At 40.7% G+C, this 21,073-nt stretch overlaps 1 protein-coding gene across 5 annotated transcripts in view; it reads right to left on the bottom strand.

Moving 5' to 3' along the window:
• The window catches only part of mcamb (melanoma cell adhesion molecule b), a 38,324-nt gene extending 17,702 nt beyond the window's left edge, over positions 1 to 20,622 (bottom strand). For 4 of the 5 annotated variants that reach the window (XM_086164013.1, XM_086164011.1, XM_086164010.1 and 1 more), the window contains exon 1: positions 20,422 to 20,605. In XM_086164013.1, the coding sequence (XP_086020139.1) occupies positions 20,422 to 20,485 (64 nt within the window). In that variant the 5' untranslated portion in view covers positions 20,486 to 20,605. Of the gene's footprint in view, positions 1 to 20,421 lie in introns of all 5 variants that reach the window. The other variant, XM_086164014.1, reaches the window with a different exon arrangement.
• Between the last annotated feature and the right edge of the window lie 451 nt (positions 20,623 to 21,073).

The raw sequence follows: 21,073 nt of genomic DNA, 5'->3' as shown, positions 1-21,073 counted from the left end.
GGGGGACACAAAATATTGTTCCGGGGCCGCTATTGGCCCACGGGCCATGAGTCTGAAACCCCTGATTTAAAGTCACGCGTCTCAAAAAGCGCTTCAAAAACAGACAACAAATGGCAAGCCTTATTCTTTCAGGTCAGCCAAACGGCTAATTTGGCAGAACCAGACAAAAAAATTCAACAATAGTGATGCGTTCTTATTCTTTCTTAAATGCGTCGGACTAAAGATAAACACGTACAAGGAAAAAGGTAACCACAAGACCGAGAGACAAACCCTTTAGCGCAGGTAACAATCTAGGGCATTCGACAAACAAATGAACTAATGTTTCAGAGTGTGGACAAAATAAACATTCTCCTGTCACCAGAATCAAAGTGTACTTTGTATCTCCTTCGAAGCCATGGCACCTTGAGCAATCCTCCACTGGAGGTCACCCATTTGTTTTTTCGACTGGTGACGTGCACAGGGATCGCCAGCTGCCTTTCGTGGAAAAGTCGGATTCAAAGAAACTAAACCGTCTCGACTCATTCACTCCTAATAAAAGTTGAGGTTTTAGGACCTTATCAAAGCAATGTATGGGTCTTCCTTGCACCTTTTTTCAACATTCAGTCCCTACATTCACCCCAACAACTGAGGCCAGCAGGCAGACCGTGCCCCCACTGACACCCCCCATACTTTTCTTATCTACTTGTGCCAAGGTTGATTTCTCTTACAGAGAGAGAGCATCCCCGAGATGCTTTACATCTTCCTTGTCGGATGCAAACACATTCACATCGTCGGCATAAGTACACAGAATTACGGAGCCTTCGTCTCTGCTGAAACTACATATACTGTATTTTATATACAGAAAACACCAGTACTCTGTGGTTCTGGTCTTGCGCAACATTTGAAAAAATTCTGTGCTTTGCTACTACGTATGGCTGCAATAAAACAGAGCAAGGAAAACAAATGTAAACGGATTTATTTAACCTCACACAAAAAAAGCTGACGGTCTCTTTTCATAGCCGTTCTCTCGCTCTCTGTCTCATTGAGTCCGATTGTTTCTTATGTGACGGCCGTTTTAAATCCTCTCAATTTCTCAATGATAAGAATCGACTGAAAGGAGTTGTTTTGCCTCTGATAATGCTCAACTGACTTCGTCCACAACTAGCTGTCTATACAAATATATAACATTGACATGTCTGGCGCTCCGGGCACTCAACCACTCAGTTCTCTTGTGTGCTTTGTGTCCATTTGCAGATACTTGAATCGAATCCAAAAGTGAAGATGGTTTTTGGCAACTGCGCTCATTATTGCTGAATTTATCTTCGTCATGCTGTAAAAGACGTCGCTGATGCTACTTTCGAGTGTTTTTCTTTAAAAGCAAACTTTCAGCTGAAAGAGATAATAAACCCAACAGTATGCAAGTAAATCTAGAAGTCCAAAAGCTCAGCACTGACTTTGATACTGTAAAATTATCCACCTTTCACATGTTCAAGTTAGCTTCTTCAAATGCAATATTAAAGCTGGTAACTGAAAAGCTCAGTGCGAGCGGGATCTGCTTTAAATGAAACTATTTCAACACCCACCATCTTCCCATTCTTGTTTTTATCTCCTCCACACCTTTGACCTGATGTACTCATTGAATGAAAAGATACTGGAAGCATGAAGTCTATCAGAATGAAAAATCTCCTGCAAGCGCAGTCGGTCAATCGAAAAAAAGCTTGGACTATCTTTTGAGGACCGAATGGCTGTTTTGTACAAATGGTCTCCACTTATATAGCATTTCCATCGCATTGCAGTTTCAAAGCTGGATTATATTCACCCCTCACACGTGCACTTAGACACCAATGGCTTACCCTACCATTGGGAGCAACACGGGGCTCAGTTTCTTGCCCAAGGACACTTGGGCAGTCAGACGGGAAGAGTCAGGGATCGAGCCATCAACCTTCCGATCAGAGGGGCGCCCACTCCACCAACCGGACCGTTACTGCTCCCTGGGCAGAACGCAGACCATTTAGTGCAGAACAGACCGTTTATAAAAAGGATGAAATACTCGAAATGTCACTCAGTTTTTGGCTGACCATTTTAGAACCTCGACATTTGACGTTTTGGCCTTTTGGCAGTCAGATGTGACCAAGTCTGCACAAGATTGCTGAAGCTGAAGAGGAGCGATAGTTATGGAATTACAGGGTTTGTTTGATCAAAAATAATAGCAGGGTTAAAACATAAAACTGTCCTATTGCTTTTCATATACTGTCTCCAAACATATGTCCATTCAGCGATGCTTGATAGTTGCCTCATATTCTCTCTTGAGTCCCCGGGCTCACCACTGTTTTTTCTTTTATGAATATTAAAGGGATTAATGTGTACTTTCAGCTACTACCATGTAATTGTTAGCGCTGCTGTTATTATTAGTACAGGATCACTTGTGCTCACTTTCAAAACCCTCACTGACGCCCCAAAAAAGGCTGCCCACACTGATCTGTCCAGGGTTTCTACCCAATAAAAGTGTCAAGTTTTTAAAATCAGAGGACACCAAACATTGATGATGGTTCTTGAAAATTGTCTGTAAGAGTCATAATAAGGCACGGGGGCTGGAAAGGAATATGATAGTGTGGGACAATGAATGCAATATATTGCAGCATCAATGGAAACATACATCCTTAAAAATTTGAAAATTTGTGAGAAAACTTGCAAAATGTGTGTGTGGAGCTGGTGACAATGTGACAAATGTAGGGAGCCACTAACCCCTGCCTCACTGCTTTGCACCTAACCTTACACTAAAAGAATAATGGGAATTAGGTTTCATTTCCTGTCAACCAGAGACAAAAGTACACAAGAGACCCTAATTGTATCTAAAAAGAAATGCGAAAACCTCATCTACACACGATGACATCATGAAACACAAACATCCCCGCCATGTACTTTATTAACATTGACTAATAAATGCACTTTCAATCCGGGGTTAATGTAAATGGCAACTCAGTGACATGTTTCCAGCCCTGTCACATCTAAGAATAACAGCAGCCTATCAAGCATGTTTGCTTATGTGACACTGTGGCATTACAGCGCGCTGATTCGAGCTGCACCAGGAATAGAACTTCAACACACAGTGAGACAAAGAAAGGGGCGGATTGGAAAGCAGAACCGAAAGCCGGACCTCTAGACGGGGTGGATGGAGTGGGAATAAAACTAAAAGATGGACAAGGTTGGAGGAGGGAATGCAACTTTGCATCCTGAAAGAAAGGTGGTGTTGATGCTGTTTGAATTACTGTGGCATTTACCTGATATTTGTCACACTAATCCCTTAATAATGCTCTTGCACTATCTTAAAGTAGCACCAAAATGCTGAGAGGTCCAAATACCAACACCGACAATGCATTAGCATTTATTTTCGCCGCTCATTCTCTCCTGCCCATGCTTGGATCGTGTCACTGATCATGCAAAAGATAGATAGCAGAACTATGATATTCATGTAACAGCAACAGGGGATGTTCAGGCATCATGGAAGCCCTTAAGGACTATAAAGCTGACAAAAAGAAAGCAGCAGGCTGAACAAGTAAAGAAATTTTCATTTAGAAAAAAAAAAAATTGCAAACATAAACATGATGTGAAACATTGGGTGGACAAATATAATATCACACAAATTACAAACAATCAAAGTACAAGACGATTGCTGAACGAGTCAAGAAAGTTGCTTCCGATGTTGTATTCCAGAAAAAAAGACACCAAGAAGGAGAAAAAATATGATACTGTATCCATCCTAGACAAAAATGATGGATGTACTTGTTCCACCAGATTCTCATCTCCCCTTCGCTGCTACAACAGTGGCCCCACTTAGTCTTGGTTCACCCAGCTTGACTAAATAGCCCAAAAGAATGTTATGGGAAACTCTTGAAGACAAAGACACTACAGGCCTTGTCACACAGTCATCACTCACATTAGCCGTGTGATGCTTCCCAGTTTATCACACACATGCATACATAGAAACACCCGTATCCATAAAAACTCCACTCCTCAGTGACACAAAGGCAAGAGTGAGACTTGCACTGATTGGCTAAAGAATTTCCCACACAGCTTAGAGCACAACATAAACATAGTTAAACTGACAGAAAATTAATATTATACTGTATTCAGAAGTGTTTTTTTAAGACTGCACAATCACATATCAATTTGATATACATAAATATATATATATATATATATATATATATATATATATATATATATATATATATATATACACACACAAATATATATACAAAAAAATTGGGAAAATTGCCCAGAGTGAGTGAATGGGTGTATGTCTGTATATGTGGCCCTGCAACTGACTGGACACCAGTCCAGTGTGTATATATATGTATATTTGTGTTAACATGTATTTATATATATACACATACATACATACATACATACATATATATATACACACAGATATATATGTATACACACACATATATACATATATATATACACACACACACACACATATATACATGTATATATATATATATATATATATATATATACACATACATATATACTGTATACACATATGTGTTGTGCTGCATGATGTGGAGTTCTCTGTCCATGTGACAGCCAAAGTTGTTTTGTAGGAGTAAAATGAATACTGAAACTTCTTGGACTGCCCAGTGTTTCTCCATTATGACCCAAAACTAACATTGACTCTAGTGCTTTCCCTCCTTTTTGTGTCAAAACTTGTGTCAGTCAGTCCTGTCACTGTCCTCGCTTGTAGTTGTTCTGCACCTTCCTAAAAGCCATTCTTGCCTTTGTTTATTTGCTTTGCCCTAGTGACCCTATTAAAGCAATCAGATCAGAAGAAGACATTTACAAAACTATCATGTGGCTACGACCTTGGACCCGAGGGTGGATTGTTGTATATCTCACATTGTTGGCAAACACGCAATTCGCAAATAGCGTTGTGAAACCCGACTCCAGAGAAAGAGACTGATGGCTACAGTATCGAACATTGGACAAGTGACACATTTACTGACACATCTATGTGGAAATGTGAATTTGGTCCAGAATTAAATTTGATAGTTCTTGATGCAGTTCTTTTTAATTATAAGCTGTACACTTGCAAGAAAGTCACAAGGAAAGACTTAGTAAAATGAAAATGTCTAAATATGAAAGAAAGTAGCCTGCTGAGAAAACTGCAGGAAAAGTCACAAAATCTCTGTTTTTAAGAGGATTAAATATCTTAAACTTTTGTTTTGTTCAGCCCAAATGCTGCTCCAAACATCAGCTCACTTACTGGACAAAACAGTCAGGTCACCGAACTCAGAATGCTTCACAAACATCTTTTGTATCTTTTTTTTTTTTTGCCTGAAACAAGGATGGGCTTTGCTTCCAAATATGTTATGCACAACTTGACAGCGATACGCAGCATGGGAGCTGTGTGGCGTTCAGGTGATGCGTCCCTTATGGACACAATGAGACTGACAGTGGCAGCTGCGGCAAACACAGTGGACTGCACATTCTCATGATGCCTGAGGAAAAAAAAACAAGGTCACACAGACTGGCTAGAACACTTTCTTCAATACACACACACAAATCCAGATGGTAGTGAATCCAAATGCCATGAGTATCCGTTCAGCATGCCATCAGAATAAACCATTTCAAAAAGTCAGACAGACAAAGTTTATAGAGAATGTGAATACGGAGGAAAGGATAAGTACGGACCACACAACAAGGTAGAAAGGGCGGGACTCTGCACTCTGGCATCTTCTGGAGATCTGATGCTATATTCCGTTTCAACAAACCACCTGCTGTAGAGATCAAAATGGACCTGGCTGAGTTCTCAACACACAAGACGGTCGTCTAGGTTTCAGACTGAGTTCTGCTGACTCACAACTGCATTAGGCTTTAGAGCCTCGGTCGGGTCTCTTGAGGTCACTTCTACCAGTACACTTGAGGTGAAAGACGTAGATGTGTGTCAAACTTAGTTAATTAAATACCCCCAAACTCCTCAATCAACAGTTTGCATCGATGTTCCATTGAGGTACAAAATAATTTCCTATTTGTTCGAGCTCTGAAAACTGTGGTGAGCTGTGAAGGTTATGAATGTCTTGAAAGGATCGGGTTATCTAAATATCAGATGTCTGCCTAAGTCCAATATATTATGACAATGTACCATTGCAATGTCAATAAGGATATTTGTACGTTAAATAGCATATTACTAAAATTCCAAAGAGCAGCTGGTCAGAAAGGCGCGGCACAAGATTTTAGACACTTTACTCAAAAAGAAGATAGCAGAGGAATAGGGTCTCCGATATGCTCAATGCACCAAAAAGGCAAAGCTGCTCCTTTAGAAGTCAACTTTCTCGTGGTGACATTGGACGTTGAAGCACAATGAGGTTTTGGATTCAGTCAAGCAGATTCTTTACAGGGAGATGTGACCATATTCTAAAGTTACAGATATTAACATGAATTTGTTTATGGTAATCAGGCTTGTGGAGTGCACTTCTTCAGTTTTCCGACCTCTAAGCCTGCAAAGTAACTTCAAGAGTACAATATCCAAGTATAGTATTTTCCCATGAAAGGCTTTGTTTGGCCGTACATGTGCAACACAAACTTTGCTGTTTTTATTCAGACCCCTTAAGAATCAGAACCAGAACCAGACATACTTTATTGATCTTGGAGGATATTGAGTAATGGTTGTTTCTAAATTAGACCCAGCTCCTGTCTGAACATTTATATCTAATAAATGTGACAGAGCTAGACAGATGTCAATCAATGCAGAGATGAAATTATTATATTTGATGTGTCCTTCCACCTGTTAGAATTCAGTCACCCTACTTCCATGTCTTGACATAAAGAAATTGTTTGCACAGATACTGAGCCTGAGAGGATTTAAAAGAAATTGTCGGTAACCGTTGTCAGTTAAGAAACGATATTGAATACATGGAAATCAAATGTAAAATAGCTCCTTGTGATGTCATCGCTCACTTGATCTCACAGAGTTCACCTCACGGCCTCTTCATGGATCTAGAATGACACTTTGTAAAGCAAATTTTTTGCTCACGGAGAAAGCTGCAAAGTTAGTCGATTAATTCGGTTATAATTGGACGATAATGAAACATCCTCGGCATTGTGTCCAAGCGGTTGCAGCTGTGAAGATCCAATGTCAGCCTTTCATCTGTGAGCAGTGGCGCCGCTTCACCGCTCTGAGGTCGGTTTCTTCAGATATGCTACGCTTTCATCTTCCTTCGACCGTTACTCTCCTGAGTCTTCACTCCCATCGTTTGATAACTTCTTGGCAACAAACCCGCTTCTCTTCACTCGGTTTCCATAAGCGACCATTTTGATGTGAGCCCCCGCCGCTTCAAAAAATGCACTGTATGCATGACTTCTGACATCATCAGAGATGATGCGGTCATCTTCCCACGTCTAACTGTACAACTCCCTTCACGTTAAAAAAAAACTTAAATTACACCTATTACAGTATCTCATAAATTGCCGTGTTTTCATGTTAATGGGTATATGTGTGTGTGCGTGTGTGTGTGTGTGTGTGTGTGTGTGAATCTCAGTGGGCCACTTCCTTATGCCTGCTCCCATGATGGTACAAACGCCCCCTCCATCCTCTTTCCCACGTCCCAGACTACAAAATGTCTCAGTATCAGTGACCAAGCAGAAGTAAAACAACACAAGCTGCTTGAAAGTATGGGAAAGGCCAACAGGGACAGTATTTTTGTACAACACTGGCCGTAATGGAACAGAAACTTGGGCGTGGGGGGAGGTGGAGGGGTGGCGGGAGAGAAGTCCCATGACATGGCTTCACAAGAATGAGATGTGCATTGCTTGCTGCTGGCATATTGTGGCTAAAGATAGATTGCAGATACGCACACTGAGAGCCCTCCACTCCCTGGGTAAGAGGATGAGGTACTCGGCAGCAGTTCACCAACTCAATGATGCTGCCGGAGGCAATAACGAATCATGTAATCATCATTTTGCTCTCCGATGACATTCAGCCGCCTTCTCTCGGCACATGTGCATGTGATACTATATCACACCGGCGGCATCGGGGGATGTAACTTCCAATACCGATATTCAACGTGTTGACTCCCGCTGGGTGATCAGCAACTGTGACAACATCCACAAGGTGTTGGATGAGTCGCTTGCCCGTTTGAAAGCGAAATAGCAAGAGTGACAAAATATTTTTCATTTATGTGGGGGGGGGGGGAAATATGTGTTCACAAAAGTCACAGACCTGATGTCCCACCGCTTTATTTGCCCTTGAACGGCAGCGTCGGGCGTCACTGCCAAAACTGTGCCAGAGCTCCACTGCAAAGCCCCATATTTGGCCCAAGTCGTGCGCGGCTCACATTTAGCCCAGACATTGCTCACTAATGTCATAACTGATCTTCAACTGTCTGAGCCAAAGAGCTCTGAGCAGACTTTTATGACCAATTTCTACTTTTTAGCACAACTTCACAAGAGCAATAACCTCTTAATATGAGTGTCTCTCTCCCTACTGCACTTGTAATTACGACCGAATTTCTTCAGCTACAGTTGCCTTAAATGAAATGTGTGGCCATAACCCTCTGTTTCTTTTTTTTTTCTGTTAATACAATTTTCTACTATTATTTATTATTGTTATGTTTTTCTCTACAATTTCCTTCGGGATAAATAAAGTCATTCTTATTATTATTCTTATTTTTATTCTGCTGGATAAATATGATTTTAAGTTTACTAACAAGTAAAAGGTTAAATGAAAAATCCCCCCAGTGGAGGACGGGTGGAGGGAAAATGCCGAAAATACAGCAGACATTGGTGATGTGTGCAATTCATCGGGAAAAACAAGTTTTTTTTGTTTTGTTTTTTTTAATCCCAGCAATATCTTACAAGGCTCCTAAAAAAAAAAAAAAAAAAGACAATACTGGATTTGATGCGGATTCTAACTGATCTCATGCTCACATGCTCTGTTTGCCAAAAGCTCTGCCTGTTTACCACAGGACAAAATAAATAGGTTGATTTGAAATATCTCACATGCTGCGATCTGAGGCTGCGGCTTTTGAAACACGGTGGTGAAAACAAAGATGTCCTTTGACAGCATCAGCTGTTTTTACCCTGAGAGTGTGATTATAACAAAATGAATGAAACTGAATCCAATCACACCAGGCATCTTTCATACCGAATGCCAGATATGACTCACATTTAAAAAAAAAAAATGGATAACTGCTATTCAAACAGAAGAATTATACATAGGAGTACATTTTCATGACTCCTATTAAAAAAGTAAAGATTAACATCAAACGGTGATTTACTGTAAATAACGCTTTGACACGGCATCGGTCTGCTTTGTGGAGTGAGGGGTCACGGCGCAGTGGCTTATGTTAAAAGGATTCTGATGTGCATTAGTTCTGCATTATTTCAGAGAAAACAACATCCATTATTAAGCAGGAGGTTGAGAAATGCACGGCGGACGGACGTCTCGACGTTCTCCACTCGTGGACGCCTGCAGATCCAGGGGTCAGCCGACAAATGAAGCTACCGATGTCCAAATCCCAAGGTTAATCATCCACAACATGAAGCCCTAGATTGAGGATCAACGTGCCAAAACAGACCATGAAACAACTGTAGTCTTCATAAAAGTAGAGAGCCAAAAGGACATTTGTTATAATTACGCAACTTTTTCAGTCCCTCTCTCCGTATCATATAATTGGGATTTGTCCATGTCACCAAGTGTTACTGGTGCGCCATCATTTTCACATAATAGCCCAACATCCAGCGCTCTACTGGAGTCTTATGTCTGTCACACATAGAGGCAGAGAAAAATGGCCCTGAGCAGAGCAGTAGGTGTTACACCCGTGTTTGCAATATGAAGCCAAGGGGCGGGAAGAGGCCGCGCGACCTCTCTCTTACATTAGACAGAACGGTCGAGGCCCGCATAAATCGCTATGTCAGAATGAAACGGATACAACTTCTTCTGACGGACGTGAGCCAGCAGAGACGACGGTCTACATTCCTCTGAGGCGAGAGCTACTGTTTTAAACCAGTGATGCATTTTGATAGCCATTCAGTAAAAAGCTGTTTTCCAAAGTCCTGAACATAATGAAACATACAACTGTATATTAAAATTACTTGATGAGATCAGTCATATAGCAACTTAACTTCTGCGTCTCACACCCGACCTGGAAACAACATCTCCCACGTTTTGGTTTGAAACATGCAAGAGGAGACTCTCAGGCTGAGCTGGGCAATTATTTTGGCTGGCGGGCCACATTTCTTATTTAGTTTTTATGCGCAGGCCAACTAGGTGAACAAAGTGAAAATTGCAATTGAAATATTTCAATTTTTTTGGCATTTTATTTTAATTTTCAAATCATTAATAATATAAATTACTGACCAACGTTATTTTTGAAAAAAAAAAATGCAAGGAAAAAAAAATAAAAAAGGAAAAAATACATTTCTAAATATTGATTGAAAATACTTGTTAAAATATTGAAAGAAAATAGTTCGGCGGGCCGGATAAAAAAGCAGAACAGGCCGGATGTGGCCCGAAGGCCGTAAAATGGCCAGATCTGCTCTAAGGGTTAAGTCATTGTTTTAACTCCCAGTCTTGTATCCTGCTATACCTTTGTCTTGCTGAGTTTTTTAAAGGATGTTCAGCAGACATCAGGCAGCTCTGCAGACGCTCAAATTAAACCACTCTCCAGAGACAAAAGGGTGGAGACACTTGCTTCAACAGAGACCTCTCGCTGTCTTTTTAGCTTAAATTATTGGTATTAAACCACATCACATTAATACACCTTATCTTGCTTTTTGGGTTACATTAAAGGGACAAATGTAGAAGCTGCTGCAAGTGTTAGTCATTCTCGTACTGATAAATATGAAGATGCAGAAACAAACAGCAGGACTGCACAATAGTATTTGTTTTCACCTCTCATCCTCAGAAGGGAATTCAAAGGCAGTGGAACAGTAGTCTGTATGATGTCCATTTAGGGAGATGTGCAATTCCAAATATCTCTCCTCCATTGTTTGCTGTCCATTCGTCTGCGGTCACACTTATCAGAGCACAGTATGTAAACCTACGGTGCTTTCCTAAACTTGCCGCAGGTCTCAGAAAAACCTCTGCCTATAGAACACAGGTGTCAAACTCTGGCCCGCGGGCCAAATTTGGGCCGCGCTGTAATTATATTTGGCCCGCAAAGCCGTACCAAATGACTATTAGAGCTGGCCCGAAGGTATAGTCTACAGTGCATGTATCGCTAATTCTACAAATCCCAGAATTTTCTGCTGGTGTTTTGGCACAAAAATCACAACAGGACCCATTACTGATACCACCAAGGAGCTCCACTGAACGCCACAGGAGGTCTTTCCTACCTGAGGTTATCAGACTTTTTAATTCCTCTTCCTCAGCCGCAGGGAATCTTCAATCTTTGTAGTTACAGTTAAGACAATTCATATTTCATTGTATTCTTATTCTTCCTCCTTTGTACTATTATCTATTACTGTTATGTTTTTTACTTGAAACTCTGGCACAACAATTTCCTTCGGGATAAATAAAGTTGTTTTCATCTCTCATCTTCTCATCTCATCTCATAATCACCCTCTCCTCTGTTGATAGTCGTCATAGCGACCTTATGCTAATCCTGGCACCCTGCTACATAGGCAGAAAACAGGATTTGCATGTGTGCAATATTAATTTATGTATTGTCTAGTATTAAGTTATGCTTGTTCCATATTTTGTTTTTAAGCAAAACTTGTAGGGGTTCATTGTTAGGAAGGAGGAAGATTTTTTTTCAATAAACATCAATGTTAGCCTGCGACTTTGTCCCAGTTTTGAATTTTGAGCCCACTGTGTATTTCAGTTTGACACCCCTGATAGAGAACATCAGATCAATATGTTGAATTATATTGTAAGGAATGAAAATGATAAAGACTAGACACTCCGGGGATTATTTACATGACGTTCATGAGCTAAGCGTGTCTTTCGGAATGTGACAGAAGTTAATGAATTGTGGCCCAGATGCGTTTTATATTTCACATATGGCCCACATGTCACACATCGCAGATCCCCTCTGACAGTGAAAACGGTGTCCATTTCAGTATTGTGTGTAAAACTCGTCCGATGACTAAGAATGGTGAGAGCTAAACGGCCATGTAGAAAACATCATTTTGACATCGGAGTCGGCGGGACTGATGAACATGAACAGCTGGTTCCCCGGGGGGCCACTAAATGACCCCCGAACCAGACGGAGCAAGAAAGGTAATTAGGGAATTTCTGAACAAAAGCTTCATGTTGAATCTATGTCCCTGAAACTGGAACAAGATATTCATTCAGTAAATGTTGCAAAACAGTATAATGCCGAGTTGTGACTGTGTGTGATGAGAGCTGTAGGCCGTCACAGAAACTCACAACTTTAGGTCAGAGTTTGCTTTAGGCGCCCCTGGATTTCTGCACACTTCCACTAAATTTAAGCTGCAGCAATGTGGTGGATGTGCCATATAGACAGAAATCAAGCATTATCACAAGTTTATTACAAAGACAGCAATGTAGTGAAGTCAGGGTGGATAAGAAAAGAGATAACAATTTACAAAGTGGATTAAAAGTGTTCAGATTAACAAGATACTGCGACATGAAAATTATGTTATTTTACATGGATGACCTTATTTAATGACTCGGTCGTAGCGATACAAGGCTGCTCCTTTTTTATAAATTTGTAAATCAGCTGAACAGTTTCATGAAATCAGAAATCCGCGGTGACTTTGATGACTTATTTTACACCGAGTGAAATATGCCATTGGAACGCAAGGTCTATATCCTGCTTTTCTACCGTGTTGAAAAAGTTCAATAGGTTATGCAGCTGAGGAAAAACTCCGGTGAGCAGCTGGAGTTGACACAAAACCCTCCATCCTGTTTGTATTCTTGTAATGTCAGACTTAAGTGCTTTGAAATGTCCATTTCAGTGACCTATTCTCCTCCTGCCCCTTGAAAAAAATATGACATCACTGAAACAAAAAGGAATTTATACAAATTTTATAGTTTCCTGCTTTATCATTGTCAAGACATTTCACGGGCTATCGTGTTTTATCACTCAGTTAGTACAGCAAGTACAGCAAGTTTTCAGGCTAAAATGCCTAAAGTGCTTTCTCCTTTGAAGCCATTGCATTATTATTGTTTAAACCAACAACATTCACATCTTTCACATGCTTCAAAAAGGTCCATATTTGGATGAAATTCTTCCAATGTAATGGGTTTTGCACAGACAGAACAATAATAAAAAAAACTTGTATGCAGTACATTAAAACAAAGAACCAAGCTAGACAAACACATGCTGTGCCATCATAAGTTCAGTCATTTTAATTCTAAAATACCTAACCATCGTAGTGGCATGCATAAACAAATTAATCTATTGGATTAGTAGATTAGTAGATTACCGGGAGGAGGCAGCAAGTACGTCCCAATTCCAGACTGTGGCAACTGGCCAGACCCCCGATTGTTCAGAGTCAGAATATAACCACGAAAAACTGGCTGAAGTGACGGGACGTGGGATTTGGAAAAAAAATATAACAGACAATATGATGCTACATTGTCTAATGCCATCAAGGAAACACATTTACTCTGAGACTTTTAGGTGTGATTTTGAGAAAGTTTTGAGGTCAACTCAGTTCATTCTGCAGCGGCAGCCACTCTGAGTTCACTAAAGTTCCTCGGTGTTGAAGCTAATTGCCGTTTATTGATAGTCAGTCCATGGGTTCACGCGAGGATGGGCATATTCATCTGCTGGCCAAGCTACTGTAAAACTCCATTCATCTGAAAAAACAAGATAAAGCTACCCTCCGACCATCTTACAGACGAATATCAGTCTCCTATTTTTGTTTTCACGTGCTACAAGCTTATCATCTATCATGACAAAAATTATGAATCCAATTGGGACAATGGTAGAGTATTTCTTGTGAAATTAAGCAAATATGCAGGTGAATGTTCAGTATAAAATTATTTTTTTGTGATGTGCAAAAAACCAAGACGAGACAGGCGTTTAATATAATTTAACTACAATATGTCTATGTATCGATCTACATGCGGCGCGGTGGCGCAGCGGTCAACGCTTCGGGCTCACAGTAGAAAGACTCCTGTTTGGATTCCAACAGGAGCCATTCATTTGTGGAATTTGCATGTTCTCCTGTCTGCATGGCTTTCTTCTGTGTTCTCCAGTTTCCCCCCGCAGTCCAAAACAGATTCATTTGAGAGACCAAAATTGGCAAAAATCGTGCGTCTCGACAAGCTGCTACTATGATAGTACCCCACCTTCACCTACATGATATCTGGGATAGGGTCCAGCTCTTGAAAAGCTATATTGATAATGAATAAATATCTATATTATGTATCATTAATATCATTGTACTTTTTAAGACCTTAAAACACTTTATAGCCTTGACTTTGACACTTTATAGTTTTATTTGTATTTCTTATTCTCCCTCCTTCCTACTATTATTATTATTGTTATGTTTTACTTGAAACTCTGGCACAAAAATTTCCTTTGGGATAAATAAAGTTGTTCTTATTCTTATGAAAATTGCAGCTTTTTGTTGGGCTTTTGAATAATATGAAAGTACTCCCATCAAGTTCACCACTCTTTATCGTGTGCTAGTTTGCAGATGACACTATACTGTATCATCAAAATTTCATGAAAATCCACAGTAAGTTTAACAAAGCAACCAATATCACTGTAATATCCACTTTCACGCACTCTCTCTTTTAAAAACTGCGATAACAACAACCATTTCATCAACAATTGTATTTAGGGCCAACCACTCTTAATCATGTTTATGAGTCAAATAAAAATGTCAACACTGAAAATAGTCATCTTGAAATGCACAATGGTAACAAGGTCATCTTTGGGTTTCCAAAATTAAAGAAAAGCGTAACTGTTATAGGAGGTTAAACCATATACAGCAAATCAGCAGCAGGGAGGCAGGAATCAGTAACTCCTCCAGAACAATGACAGTGCCAGAGACTATCTCATTTACTAGAAGCAGCGTGTATTTGTGCATAGGTGAGGACGTGCATGGTGGCTTCAGGACCGTGAGGATGTACGGCCTATTTTATGAAGAGAAGTGCCTCAAAACGACCAACGGGAACCCTGATTTGGAACTGCTCTAACGGCGGTCTTTAGAAACTGCCTGGTAAAAATGATTTAGCCTGCGGATAAAAAGAGAGGCATATATCAGGGTGCACTGCTGCCAAAAGTGAGATGAGACCTTAAAATATGAATTAGAGATAAAATGCCTCACTACACATCTGCAGACAATGTTGATTTATCCTGAGAACTTGTGTCAAGCGTCACGGTATGTGGGGTAGTGTTAGCATGTGTGCACTGCAATGATACACCTATTTTAATATTGATATTAACCTCGCCTTTTTGACTGCTATCAGCATGTTCCTGAGAGTAGAATAATTTACAGATGTCTAAATATCCCAAAATACTGTATTGTTTTCCAAATCGCAACATATACGTTTCCTCCTACGGTCAGTAGGTTGGAGACTAAATTGCCCAGAAATGGAAATAAACAAGAGAGAACGGTTGAACGTCTCTATATCAGTGATGTTTGTGGTTGAAGAGGCACTGATGTTATCAGATTTACAAACTCAAGATACCTTTATTAAGAACTTCAGAACTGAAGAAGCCTCTCGGATGAGGGCTGAAACATTCTCAAGTGAAGAAATTGAAGTCCAGTTGCCACAAAAAGAAGATTTCAACAAGTCCAGTTGATCGCTGTTGGCGTGTGTCTTGAGAATAAAATCATTTTGAAGGTAAACGTTACAATATCCCAAAAAAATTGTCATGTTTTCCAAATGACAACATGTGGACGAAAGATATAAAATGCTTTTGTGAGGTCTATCAGTTAGTTAGTTAGTTAGCCTTGAAATTTCTTATTTTCTTGCAGTATACAAACAATACACTGCTACAGCTTTGTGAACACATAAAATGGCCCTGATGACAACAGCACAAAGTCCTGGGAGCTTTCCACCCTTACGCTCTCCATCGCCGGTTTGCTTTTTATTGACCCAGGTAATGGTGATAATGGATGGTATTCACATCAATAGGAAAATCAAACAGTAAAAGGAAACCTTTCGCTTTGACAATTCATGCTCTCAAGTGGAAACCTCCGACCCATTACGCAACTCGATGGCAGGAACCGGCATAAAATGTTGTTTCATGGGAAAAATCCAGCTCTACCTCATTTTAAATAATCTTGCCCTCAGATATAGATTGACAAATTGTGTATTCTAAATCTAACCCCCATTGAACCCGTATAGCACTTTAAACAATGCAAAGGTGTGAAACATCTCATCCTACCCAGTATTTTTTCTCAATTTCACATAAGATTATTGACCATGATAAACCAATACAAGCATTCTTGGATTTGATTTTACATTTGTAGAATATTCCAGATTAAGTCCACATTGTCAAAAAACAGTGTTTGAGTGCCTTTTTTCTGTGTTGTGCCCTGAGGAATGTGTTGCATGGTAACACATAAACAGTGTCTCTGAGCTACTGACGGACGTTATTTTGGGACACAGATAAGACACCAAAAAGTTTATTGAGACGACAGTTCGGTTTTGCTGCATGTTGAATAATCAAACGTGTTATTGAAACGCATTTAAGAAAAATGTTCAATAGGATCAGAAATCATCTCTTTGTGACTTGCATCACTATTTTAGGGCATGAGCAGAAGAGAATGAAGCACAGTCACTTTCTGTGATGGAGCCAGCAGAACCGCAGCAGGCAGACTTATCAAATCAAAAGGAGATGCGATTGCCGAATCATTTTCCAGTCGTATCCATCCTGATTCATGGTCGATACAGCAACAGTTATCAATGTGGGAAGGAAAACCTATTTTTTGGAGGATTTTGTGATTGAAAATGAGTGCGAGCGGTGTCTGCTTTCCCAGCGACGCTTTATTCGAAGCTTCGAAGTTACAGATCATACAAAGCGGCGTGAACTCCGGTCTGCAGGTGAGTACAAAGAGTTTGCTGTTCGAACAGCTTGTATTCACCGCTTGTTTTCTTGACGCTGTTCTTGGCAGTCTCGTTCAAGTTAATAAGTAAATTAGTCACATACCCAATTTCCTTTTTCTTAGGATCACTGGGAGTTTTCGGTTTTAATTACAGAGAAACATCCATATTGCATACAGAAGAGCAGAGATATTGATAACCCGTCTGTGCGGTGAACTGATAAAACAGTCTGAAATGTGACGGGGGGGGGGGGGGTTTATCAGATATAACCAACGGTATTTTTCCATGACACCATCTTAATTTAAGGACTTCCGTTTCAAAGCTGCTCTGTTCTGCTGATCCTCGCGTTCACTGTGCATCACTTTTCTATGCTAGAGCTGAGATAAAACAAGGGCATTTATTGTCCGCACCGCTTATTTCATCTGAAGAGCGGCAGTTGTTTCGAGCACATGAAACCCAGGCGAAGCGCCTCGCAGCAGCAGAGCGGTGACCTTTAAATGAGAGGGGGGTCTAATGTGGCTGCTCTCTGGCCTGACTTGATTAACTGATGTCACAGGAAGTGAATAGTGTCCTTATCAGGAGTCGCCACGACACTTCAACACTCGGCCCGTCTTTACTATGATGTCATCGCCGTCTGGAGACAAAGATCTCGCAGCGTGCCCACATACATGGACGAGTATCCGAAACGGAGTCATTCCACGCAGAGAAGGCCTGAGCGGGCGTCGCGGGTGGAAAGTAAACAAACTTGGCCATTTTTATAGGTATCACACACGTGTTCTTTCACGCTCCAATATACTGCTGCAACATGGAAAGGATTACAGTATGAAGCTGAAAAAGATGGATAAATAAATGAACTGCCGTTTTCAGAATCCACAATAAAAGGTTTTATTCTAATGGAATAACCTGATTCTATATTTGAAAAGGAATTTAAACAAGAAAGGTAATACGTAAAAATTAAAGGAGGACAAAAAAATAGCAGGGAAGCACCTGTAGATCTAAAATAAATACGTGCATCGGGGCAGTTTAATTCAATCCTGATCAATTAATGTGCATGATTCATTTATCTAAAATACTGAACGCAATTAACGCAGCTACAGCGGCACAATGACTCAAAATTCCTAAATTCCACTCACTGCCACACATACATGTTCAAACTCAATCTGGTGGCAGAACCAACTCTATCAAGATGAGCGACAACAATTTTTGACCTCTAGATCGGAAAGTTTGAGCACGAGAAAAAAAATCAAGACGGGAAAATCAGACGAAATAAAACAACCATCACAATCAGGTTAACTTATGTCTGATAATGAAAACAAGTAGTCTGTCTCAGCAGGTGGCAAAAACATGAGTGAGAAGGCCACAGTCTTATGGATATTTGTTTGATTTACAAAAAGGATAATATCAAATAAAATCATTTTGAAGGTTAGACGTCTTAATATCGTAAATATTGTCATGTTTTCCAAATGACAACATGTAGACGAAAGATATTAAATGCTTTTTTTAGGGGGTCATTCAGTCAGTTAGTTAGTTAGTTAGTTAGTTAAATTTCTTATTTTTTTGCAGTATACATACAATACACTGCTGCAGCTTTATGAACACACAAAGCGGCCCTGCTGACAACAGCACAAAGTCCTGGGAGCTTTCCACCCTCACACTCTCCATCACTGGTTTGCTTTTTATTGATCCATGGTCTACAAACATGGATATGTTTTGTTTTCACTTCTGAAGAATCCTCTTGGATAAGGGTTGAGACGTTTTCAAGCGAAGAAATTCAAGTGCGGTTGCCACGACAGGAAGATTTCAACAAGAATTCACCACGACCTGGATGACTGAAAACCTCAAAATTAATTCAGATTAATCAAAATTACATCACGATTGATCCGATTAAGATTTCTACTGTTTGACAGACCTGATATATATTTGTATGTATAATTAAATATAGTTTTTCTGTTCTAAATCATGGGTCTTTGTCAAATGAAGTGAGTTTCACTAGTGAAGGTGACAAACAAACCCAGGAATTACTTAAGAAAGTTATCAAGGTCGGGGGAAAGGACCAGTCCAGGAAGTAGACTTTACGAGTTCAGACAGAGGATAAAGAGGTCATGGATGATAGTCGGGCTTAACTTAAACAGGAGATCAGCACAATGCATGCTTGAGGTAGGAAAAGACTCATAAAGACAAACAGGAGGAGGTGAGGGAAAGTAGGAGAGGAAGAGGAGGGAAGCGAGCGCGCAAGAGTTCTGAACTTAAAGGTTCGTCTGAACAAACAAGTAAAAAAAAAAAAAAAAAAGCACAGGAAAAGTGTCACGAGATGAAACCGGGATGCTGGGACACAATGTCCATTTAACAGCAGATACACATCTAAGCTAAAAATAAGATTCATTGCATAGTTTTGGGCAAGTTTTCAAGAGGCTGTCACATAGCTAGATTCAAAACAGAGCCGGCAATGACGGCCCGCACAGGTGAACACCTCCCTTCCCTCTGACCTCACGCAGACACGCTGTGCAAACATTGCACGCTCAAACCCCGGGATGCCGGAGATGCTCCTCGCTCTCCGAATTTCTTTGAACGCGCAAGAGACGCACACGGTCGTGCTTTTCACGGTTCTTTTTGAGCGGCTCGGGGACAAGCAGAGGCTGAGAGAAAACAGGCAGCACCCTGAATACAGCCAGATCTCTGTGTGGGCTAAAAATAAATTCTCCAAACTCAATATGACAAGCTTCATACAACAGGACAGCGGGAACGTTTCCAATAAATAACTGTACGGTTGAGCTGTCAAATCATTAGGTTTCCACGTGATGGTAATTTTTTTTTTTTTTTGCTTCCCTTTCCACTTTTCTGGACGGTTTGCATTCACCGCCCAGAGCTCGATAAAACACAAACACACACACGAATTCCACTACAAAACAAATAATAAATAAATAGAGACTTCAAGTTCATTCTCGGTTGAAATTAAGTCCCTGACTTTGAGCTGTTTGTTTGTTTTTTTTTCCTGCTTACAGTGGAGAATTGGAAAACTCGAACAAATTCATCTTTGTAAATACATGCACACACACACACACACACACACACACGCGCGCACATAACCAGCTGACATCAGCTGTGACAGGATGATTTACACGCATGGGTATTTTCTTTTTTAAGCAAAGATTGGGTCTGTGCAACATCACATCTGTGCGGTTTACACTAAACCTGCAGGACCTGATCCTAAAAGTTGGACTCAAAACACCTTTCAAGGATTTCCTGGCAATCCAAACACACACACACACACACACACATGTAAGGAAAGAAATGACAAGAGCTTTAAATCCATTAAGTCTCAAGAGCATTTACAATCCAGTTTATTCAATGCAGTGCGGGATTGGTGTACTTTTCTCCCCCCCCTCTCCCACACACACACACACACACACACACACACACACACACACACACACACACACACACACTATGACACTCACCTCCCCAGGTGAAGAGGAGTATTAGAAGTCCGGCGATGAGTGAAGCAATGTCCCGTGCAGCCATGGTTGCGTGTCCCAGTGTGTATGCGTTTGTGTGCTTGCGTGTGAGTGTGTGTGAGTGTGTGTGTGTGTGTGTGTGTGAGAGAGAGAGAGAGAGAGAGAGCGTACAGGTCCTCCTGGAAGACTGAATGAGCCTCAGTGAGGGAGTCAGGAGGCAAAGGATGCAGGAGTGGGCAGAGACCAGAGATCCGGGCCCACGCTGCAAAAAGTGCCGCACATTCGGATCCCACAGCCGGTACCGGATTTACCGAACAGGAACGGTTCGCTTCGTAAACAGTTCCGTTTCCGTTCTCCTACCTGCAACTTTTCCAGGTCACAAAGTGGCTTTTGTTTAAAAATCGATAAAGAAATACAAGGTGTCACTGAAGTGGATATTTTTTGCAGTGTGCGCAGGGGAAAAAAAAGGGGAGGGGAGGGAAGGAACTTCGGAGGGGCGGAGGGTCGGACTGCAATTTCCACGCCAAGTTTTTCATTCACAGCGTCGAGGTCGAGATTAGAAAGAGAAAAACTACATCTCCCGCGTGCACCTGCGCCGTGCGTGTGACGTCTGGGCTCCCAGGAGACTCGGAACATGGAGACGACCTAACAGACT

This window comes from Fistularia commersonii, chromosome 18 (assembly GCF_037954325.1).
Source record: "Fistularia commersonii isolate RoL2024-O1a breed Wild chromosome 18, RoL_Fcom_v1.0, whole genome shotgun sequence".
Classification (NCBI taxonomy): domain Eukaryota; kingdom Metazoa; phylum Chordata; class Actinopteri; order Syngnathiformes; family Fistulariidae; genus Fistularia; species Fistularia commersonii.
The sequence above is the reverse complement of the archived record's forward strand: the minus strand, read 5'-3'. Positions and strand labels throughout refer to the sequence as shown.